Source organism: Phaseolus vulgaris, chromosome 4 (genome assembly GCF_000499845.2).
Source record: "Phaseolus vulgaris cultivar G19833 chromosome 4, P. vulgaris v2.0, whole genome shotgun sequence".
NCBI classification, from domain to species: Eukaryota; Viridiplantae; Streptophyta; class Magnoliopsida; order Fabales; family Fabaceae; genus Phaseolus; species Phaseolus vulgaris.
The window spans coordinates 45,548,283-45,557,445 of record NC_023756.2 but is presented as its reverse complement, the minus strand read 5'-3'; the positions used below and the strand labels follow the sequence as shown (position 1 = coordinate 45,557,445).

General features: G+C 31.9%; 1 protein-coding gene across 1 annotated transcript; it reads right to left on the bottom strand.

Annotated features, from left to right (window-relative positions):
* Positions 1-2,566: 2,566 nt before the first annotated feature.
* Positions 2,567-9,038, bottom strand: LOC137837971 (nuclear poly(A) polymerase 1-like). The gene is made up of 13 exons (XM_068647160.1): positions 8,911-9,038; positions 8,163-8,798; positions 7,994-8,071; positions 7,767-7,874; positions 7,127-7,189; positions 6,876-7,037; positions 5,949-6,062; positions 5,789-5,851; positions 5,351-5,680; positions 4,605-4,769; positions 3,580-4,509; positions 2,874-2,944; positions 2,567-2,794 (listed from the first exon to the last, which is right to left on the bottom strand). Exons 2-13 carry the CDS (start codon positions 8,280-8,282, stop codon positions 2,749-2,751), a joined length of 2,250 nt encoding a protein of 749 aa, XP_068503261.1. The 5' UTR covers positions 8,283-8,798; positions 8,911-9,038; the 3' UTR covers positions 2,567-2,748.
* Positions 9,039-9,163: the final 125 nt, after the last annotated feature.

The window sequence follows — 9,163 nt, the reverse complement described above, 5'->3', positions numbered from 1 at the left end:
ACTAATCAAATGATCACTATATACAAAATATATATATATATAAATCCACGTTGGTCTAAGTGAAGACTTTGTATATAGAAAATGGAAGAGTGACAGAAAGATGGCATGGTTGCAGGTGGTATTAATAAGCCGCAAAAGAAGACTTGAAAAAAGGGTGCAAGTTTCTGGTTTGGAAGATTTGAGTGATCTATATCATTATGAATGCAGCCATATTCTAGGGCAAACAAAAACTTGCTATAATGGATGATGATGTTGATGATGATAAGGGTATCTAATATTTGGAATATACAAAGAGTTTATTTTCACAGCAGCCATGGAAATTGGCAATGGTACAGATTCTACTGGTTTAACATCTGCACTCATATGGTGAATAATATAATAATTAAAAAGGGTTTTGCCCATTCTCCAACTTCAATCATTGACCTGCATATATATATATATATATATATATATTATTCTTCATTTCAAAATGTTCTCAAATCAATATATGCTCTTTTAACATACAAGCCATGGATGCCACCAAAAATTCTATTACCAGATTAACAACTTATTCCATAAATTCTTTTTTATCATCATTACATTCAGAAAAAAAAAAATTAAAAGAATAAAGAGTAATCTCTTATATCTATCTACCATTCTTGGAATAACTTCATATTTTTAATTATTATTATTATTATATGAGAAGAGTTCAAATTATTTCAATGATTTATCATCTTTTATTGATTAATGATTATAAACTCTCTTTTTTAAGATTAAGATAAAATAAAGATTAAGATGAGCAAGTAACTTTCAGAGTTACTCTTAGAATAATAAAATATGTCTCTTTTATAAATCTCAACTAGTTTTATTATTGGATTCTTAACAAGTTATTAGATATTTTTTAAAATTCGTTGCTTTTTTAATTTTTACTAATGTTTAATTAAAATTATTAATGATCGTCTTATGTTAAGAGATAGAGGCAAATTTCGAAAAACATAAACATCTTTAGGTTAATATGTAATGTTTTAAACTTTTTTTGAAACTTATATTAACATCATAATCTTAGAATTAAACATTTTTAAAATATTTCATATTTATTTATTATTTTTTTATAATTTTTTTTTATAGAATTCAAATAAGTGAAATAAAATTACTATAAATGAAACAAGTGACATGTCTGCGTGTTGTAGTTCGAAAAAACTATTTAAAAGAGAGTATCATTGTATTAATTATTTTATAAATCTTTATATATATACATATATATATATATATATATATTAAAAAGATATTCAATTAAAAAAAAATATTTCTTAAAAATGCCAAGAATATTTATTATACAAAGAATTATATAGGATTAATAGTGGAGAATTAGTAGGAGAATTTAGAAATATTCGTTGAAAGAGATAAACTATAGCATAAAGAGAATAGTGGAGGAATCTTATCGATTTGAAATGCTTTCAAGACAACAAAAAAATTAATTCAAACGAAAATGTTTTTTAAAGGTCTAAAAATAGTTGGACAGAACCTAATACAAATTTCTTTCATGCATTTATGGAATAGAAAGGACATAAACGTGTAAAGAGGTCAAAAAAGGATGAGTTTTTACAGATTTAATCTAAAAGACATGAATGGTGAATGTAATAACTTTTTTAATTATGAATTTACATAATCTTTTATATAACTTTTACAATAGCCTCATTTTCAGTAATGTGCCTTGACATTTTTTCTTGTAAGATTAATCATTTTTGGACTATTATTTGGCATGTTTAAGACTGAAATCAAAATGAAATAAAGTTATAAAAATAAAAACAACCACTAAAAAAAATCATTAAATAATAACTAAATTTAGAGATTAGAAAATTATTAATATCTAATATAATTTTTATGATTAATAAAATATTATAAAATAATTTTTAATTTAGTATATAAATTTGTTACCACAGTTTTAATTCATAATATTTTAAATTCTAAATTAGTCTCTATAAAACTAATTTAAAACATAAATAATTAATAACTAAAATTTTAATAATTAATAATTAAAAATCATTATTTTATCAGTTTTTATTAATAATAAAAACTATATTGATAGAAATTATTTTAGATATCAATAGTAATTATTTTGATCTTTAAAATTAATTTTTATTTAATAGAAATAGAAAGATTAAAAAAAAAAAAAAAAAAAAAAACAAAGATTAAAGATCAAAACCTAAAGTTGTAAAGCTACCACAACCAAAATCAAAGCCTGCTGCTGAAAAGGAGATGAGAAAATAATGAAAAAATTGAGGAAAATTTACACCTTAAAGTATTTGAATCCAATTACCATATCTTTAATGAATATATTTATGTTTCACTAATATATTTTATTTTTAATCATATCTTTAATGAATATAAAATTAACCCAAGACTTTCATGTCATGACTTGGATAAATATCAAAGAAGCCACAACTCCACGATCAAGAAAGCTTTTAGACAACAAGATCCAAAAAACAGATATTATGATATAGATTAAGTTGAACTCATGTTCAATATGATATTTTAACACTATCTTAGTCAATGTGGGATTTGGATTTTCTCCATAGACTGCACATAACTCATCAAAATCTTTTTTATTTTGCCGGTGCAACATATTCTCATGTACATATCAATGAAAATTGAAGGTTTTCTAGCTCAGGTTTATTTACTACATCATAATTGTTACATAAATAAACGAGGAACTAGAAATGTCAATTTTACATATATCAGATAGCTGCAGATTAAGTTTTGAAGTGTCTAAGAACTCTTGTCAGCAGCTTTTACCAAGGAGGTGAAGTTCAACCTGAAAATAATGAGTCAACATGAACAAAAAGTAGGAATATGGAAACCATGACAAGTACAATGTTGATAATGGAATGTACCTGATAAGAGGCTTCTTCAGCGGTGCAGGTGCAGGAGGCACAGTTAACAATGGTGCTGTTAGCTCAGCAGACTTTTGCCAAAAGGAAGAGACAGAAGAGAGAAAAAAATAATAGTCAGAAAACCACATGCTACTAACTTTGATATTTTCATAAACATGCTAAACTACTGTAATGAAAAGGAGTGGTCAAGTCAACAAATAAAATATGTATCAAATGCATATTTGTGATGTGTTGAACAAAATAACAATTTGGCACTTATCTAAATTCATAAAAGAACCTATCGGATTCATGTGACATATATCATATAATCTATATAGACTCCAGATAACCTCATCAAACATTGGTATACTAACATATATCTGCTAATACTAGTACTACATTTTTTTTTATCAGCAAAGATACTAGTACTACAAAATATTGAAGAAAATTGTAAGCAAATTCTCTACAATGTAGTCATAAAAGTACAACAACAACCAACAGCAGGAATCAGACTTGTACATGCAGCTGTACTAAAGAAGGCAGAATATGAAAACAGGTCCAACAAATTATAGTTCCTATACAGATTGGACTGAGTTTTGAGCAACTTCAGCACAGAAAATGGCAAGCAAGTTAGGGAATTCTGACATCTACAATTTACAAATGCTGCATGTTCTATTGAAGAATCTAACAAGTTTTTTCCGAATTTAAGGTATAAAAAGAGTCCAACCTCAAGCTCCTCCAGGTCCTCATTGGAGCATAAACTAGTTGAACAAGTAGTTTTCATAGAAACAGCTGGCTCTTCTGCCACTGCAGGCTTCGGGACTAAAGATTCGGTAACGTTTTTCATGCTCCCACCAGTATCTTTGACTTGATTTCTGTACTGAGTGTCATCTTCAAGCTCTTCAGGTTCTTCTGGAAAGGCTTGATGTGCATCATATGGCCCGGACATAATCTTTTCAATGGCTAGTTTTTCTTCTTCTTTAGAACTAGACATATCAGTAGCAGCAAGTATAGGGTTCACTAGTTGGTTGCTTGGCACAGATTCATCCGTCACACTATCCCCAGAAGGAATCTCCCCGGGAGATCTCAGACAAAGTTTCTTGCTCTTTTGTCCGTCAATACTATTGACTTCTGATTCATCCAATTTAATAGAAGGCATATCTTCATTAACTTCCCTACTAGGTGGAGGTAAAGATACAGGGGACTTGGAATTCTTTGAAATACTATCCATGTCGTCCTCTGATCTCCTTCTCTTTTTCACATCATCTGCTCCAACTGCAACTCCTTTACCTCCTTGAGGTTTTTCAGCTTGACCATGACCAGAAGCCCTTAGTTTAGAACTTTGTTTATTCTCGGAAGATACTTTTGATGGGCAGGAAGGTCGAACACCACCAGGGAATATGTACGCAGGTATGTTACGCCGTTTCACATGGGACACATGGATATCCATTCCAGGTTTCCATAGTGTGTAAGCATTGACAGAATGCTTGAATTCTTCAACAGTTAGCCTTATATCAAACTGTTCACCTTCATTCACTGGAACCCCTTGCTTACGCTGCAGACCCATGAAGTAAGAGTGATGAAAAGGTCTAGATTTGTCTGAGAATTCACCAGGATGTGGATGACATTGAAGCATACCATAAGTGTGCCTCTCAATCTAGAAGTTTAAAGAACAGCCAAATTAGTTGTATATGAATTGGAAACACACAATACAGAGTTGTATGCAACTCCTTGAGTTTAACAGTGCCATACCTTCAACGTTAATTGGCGGAGACGAGACTCTACCCAGCCTTTCCATTGTCTAAGGTCATCTGCATTCTCTGCTGTTATGTCTATCTGTAGATAATTCTTGTAAGATTCAAAAAAGGGATAAGGCTCAAAAAGAGTATCCCAATCGGCCTTGCTAGCCTCCATAACCTACAATTACCAGAAACATTAAACTTATGATATCCAAATACCATCATAAAAAACAAAATACAATATATAAAAAATTTATATTTAACAAAACACAAAGACCAAACATTGATTCCCACAAGATACTGTTGCTTCCTCAGTGACTACATTCATTCCATTTAAGAAAACTTCAACCAACCGACCAACATCCAGCCTTATCCCATCAAACATGGATCAATAACTACTCCTTTTGTTAAAACTTGACTGATAAAAGAAATATAAACCCATCTATTACTGATAACTCTAAAGTATATGCAAACTTTCTAAACAAGCTAATTTAACCTTAGATATCTAGCATAACTTCAATATAACTGCCCCATTGCCAAATCATCCAATCATGGGAAATCTAACATCAAGTCCCCATATGTCAAACCATATTGGAGCAATGTGAAGTCCCCCTTACAGTTAATGGGATGAAACAAGAGAAAAACAATAAATTTATTTCGATTTCCAAGCTTCATGTTTGTATATACTGAACTAGACCACTTGATTGAGATTTTTCCAGAATTTTCAAAGGAAACATTCTTAAAATCATGAAACCATACCTCACATATTTCACTTCCCCTCTGAAACTCATCTGACATAACACGTAATGTACTTGATGTCACATTGTAAGTAGAATTCATGCAAGGATAAGCAGGAGTAATTATAGGCATTAGATGATATCTATCCTTGGGATTTCTTCTAGGATCCCAAACTGATAGTCCAAGAGATCCTTCTTCAATAGCACAAAGCATGACTGGATTTGGCCATCGCCATTGAGTATATACCCTAAAGAATCGAGACACTAACATATTAGGTAGTGCATTAGGATATAACTGGCATATTCGAGCAACAAGCAATGCCAGATTTATACCACCAAGAAAACCAGCAACCTGCCCAAGAAATAGCAAGAGAATGAATTAGGAAAATCAGCAGAGTATGTCAAAAAATAGTGAACAAATCTAGAACAGCAAACAAGCCATCATGTGCAATAGTCATACATTGGAATAAACACCACGTCGCTTTGCCCAAAACCTCATGCATCTCAATGTTGTGCGAAAGGTCTGCATTTCAGAAACAGAATACAATCAATATGATAATAATGTCATAGGAAAAGCTGAACACAAAAATCTATGGGGGTATAAACTTTATATCCACCACCTGAATATTTGGAACCAATCGCAGGACCTGATCAGTTACTCTACAACCATTAAGACTAAGAACAGTTTGTTCATCAACATTTTGTAATATTGATTCCTGTGATATATCTAAGTCCTGCACAAAAAATTCATTATTACTGGTAAACTAAACGCAAGATACAATTTACACTTAAGATTCATAAAGCCTGAACAAAACACATAATGGGGAAGGGAGATGTGTCCACATCTTTGTTTTCACTGTTTCCTCAAACTTTTAGAACAGGAAACAGTGAAAACAGGGTAGCATTTTTGTAATTGAAAGTAAAAAGTGTAAACAGGAAATTTTTCTTCACGTAAACAGCCCTTAAAGGGTCTTTGTTTCCTGATTTTAAATTCTGTTTTAACTTTTAAAAAAAAAAGCAAACAAAAAACAATTGGAAGAGTAGGTTTTGAAAACTATTATCAAAACTAATATCTCTCTTCTTTCAGTTTTTCAAATAAAAAACTCAAATTTGCTTTGGCCTTCTATTTTCAGCTTTCCGTGACTTGTGTTCCTTGCACCCTCACATCTTTCCCTACTACTCTCCGAAAAATAGATTTTAAAAGTTGTTTTATAAAATAGCATTTAAAAACTAAAAAACAAAAACACAATCAAGATACACCTAAATGTTCTATTATTGAGCCAAAAAATAATAGTTGCTTCTCTAATAGCAATCACTGGTGAAATATCTACTATAATCCAGAACGGTTCAGGGAGAAAAAAAGGACACTATCAAAATGTCATTTAAAACACCGAGCGTCTCTCATATTTTGTAATTGTCTTCAATACAGAATGCTTTCAAATTGTCTAAAGTTCTGGGAAGGAGATATAGAGAAAAAACATATACAGGAACAACAATTGTACTTAAAACAGTGTCATTGGTTTTTGCATAAAATATAAATTACTTACTTCAGGAATAACCCACAAAGCTAATCTTGCATACAGGAGATCAACCGAAACTCCATTGAACTTGAATTTCATGACAGGTACATGAGCATCGGGCACAGGGTGCAATTCTGTTACTTCTTGCATCTCAGATAGCATGTTCTTCAGCTCACCAAAGAAATCTTCCTGAGGCCAATATAATAACAACTTTAGCTGATACAAGATATGACCTGGAAAACTGTATGTACACAATAAAATGGCAAGAATTATCATACATCTCTGGTTGCATGTCTAGGTCCCACACAAAGAGTATCTATATCAGCTCCAGGGCCATGCACCTACAGAATTTGGAGGGGAAATTTCAGTAAAACACAAACACAAACAAAAAATGGCGCAATATATTGGATTGCATAGCCTTTCATCTCAGTTTTAGTCCTAATTTCATATTGTTTCGTTGTTTCTCTGCCTTTCACTCTGCTTCAGGGATGGATTATATTTGCCCCCCAGAACCTCAGCAAATTTTCTCTTTACAACCCAGTACCCATTACCAACGATTCAAGAAACACCGGAAAAAAAAAACTCAATGGAACTGTTATGAAGTGTCTGTTTTCTGGTGTGGACATCTTTGGCAAGCATTTAACGCTAGAGACTTAGAATGAAATTTCAACAATTATATGTCATGTGCGTGACAGATCCTTGTTTTCACGCCATCACAGGTCAAAGCTATTTGTTTTCTCTAAAAGTTTCAATGCAACATATAAAATAATGATTGTGAAATATATAGAGGGTTAACAATTCACAGTTCCAGATCATTTTTCTGCTATATGCTTGGATACAATAAAAATGCAACGCAGAAAGAGTATATTGTGCTTACGCACTAATTCAAAAGACAGGAAGATAAGAATAGCTTCATACCCCTAATCGATAAGAACCAAAGGTGAAAATCTTGGCATTTGCTTCTTGAACCAGTTGTTCATTGAACCCCTTTCCTCGGCTAATGTTCTTAACCCAAATCTTCACAGTCTAAATTATGTCACAACGGCACAGTCAGTACAAAAATACTCACAAGGATGTGCACTACATTTTTTTGGGGTGGCCAAAAGTAATGAAACAAAATTGCATCAAACACAAACAAATTCAACCTGGTCCAGCCTGCCAAGAACTTCCTCCCTACCAACAGCCTCCTCCTGACTCTCATACAATCCCACACCTTGCAAGTACTGAACACCCAGAATCCATATTCAGCATAAAGTAACACTGAAAAAGCTCTAAAACATACATATATGAATCCAAAATAAGTGCAAACATAACCTTCTCAAGTTCGCGCGTCTTGATCACATCATCCTCAGTTGGCCCAGCCAATGAAATCGGCTCCGTTATGCCTAATCTTTGCTGCCCATTATTCTGATCGCTCAATCCAGGGATCCCCATGAACAAACAGGGACAGTTTTTTTTTTCCCTTTTTTTTACTGTATAATAATATCTTCTTTTTTTTTTTTTGAACGATAGGGGGAACAGCTGTGAGAGTTACCAGTTATTGATGATTATTTTCATTTTTTTTTCAAAGAAAACAAATATAACATGAAAGAACTAGAAGAGGAAAAAATTAAAAAAAAAAAAAAACACTATAACACCGCTGTGATAATTGTTGATTGTACACTATTTGGGGGAACCGTTCAAAGCCATGAACTTTGACCACAAAAACACGAAACAATAAGCGAGCAAGAAATTACAAAGCCACCCAGAAGCATTTCATTGCAAAAGAAAACCTAGACAGAGTACAAAGCTTCTACGGGACTTCAAATCTTGAAACCCTAAAGTACTAAATAAGAACCTAGAAATCGCGAGACCCAGATGACCCAGATGAATCAGAACTGAAAAGACTTCCACTTGATGAATTCTTGAGGATGCCCACTTCCACCACAGTCGAATTGAACCTCCCAAAAACTTCAATTGCAGAATATATATTGAATTATTACATATTTAATCATATAAATTAAAAAATACATTTCAGAAAGATAAAAAATTTGCAGAGAGAGAGAGAGAGAAAAATGCTTACGGAGAGAAGGGGAAAGTCTGGATATGGTTTGGGTAACAGTTTGGTGTTGATGAAACACTTGGGACAATGAACATAAAGGACATATAAACCAATCTTACTAAGGCCTGTGTTACTTGTAATGTACCTATTATCAATATCAATAATATAGGACAAACAAAAATTACACAATTTTTTATAATTATATTTTTCAAATAATTTTTTTAAAAATTCAAATAATTATTTACAATAAACAAGTTATCTATTCAAAAAATTA

Bases quoted from the DNA above. Each gene is read 5' to 3' on its own strand.
- LOC137837971 (XM_068647160.1), bottom strand. From the start codon at position 8,282: ATGGGGATCCCTGGATTGAGCGATCAGAATAATGGGCAGCAAAGATTA. The intron at 7,038-7,126 runs GTATGATAATTC...TATTGGCCTCAG, and splicing joins CTAGACATGCAACCAGAGAT to GAAGATTTCTTTGGTGAGCT. The intron at 6,063-6,875 runs GTAAGTAATTTA...TTTTTTGTGCAG, and splicing joins CTTTGTGGGTTATTCCTGAA to GACTTAGATATATCACAGGA.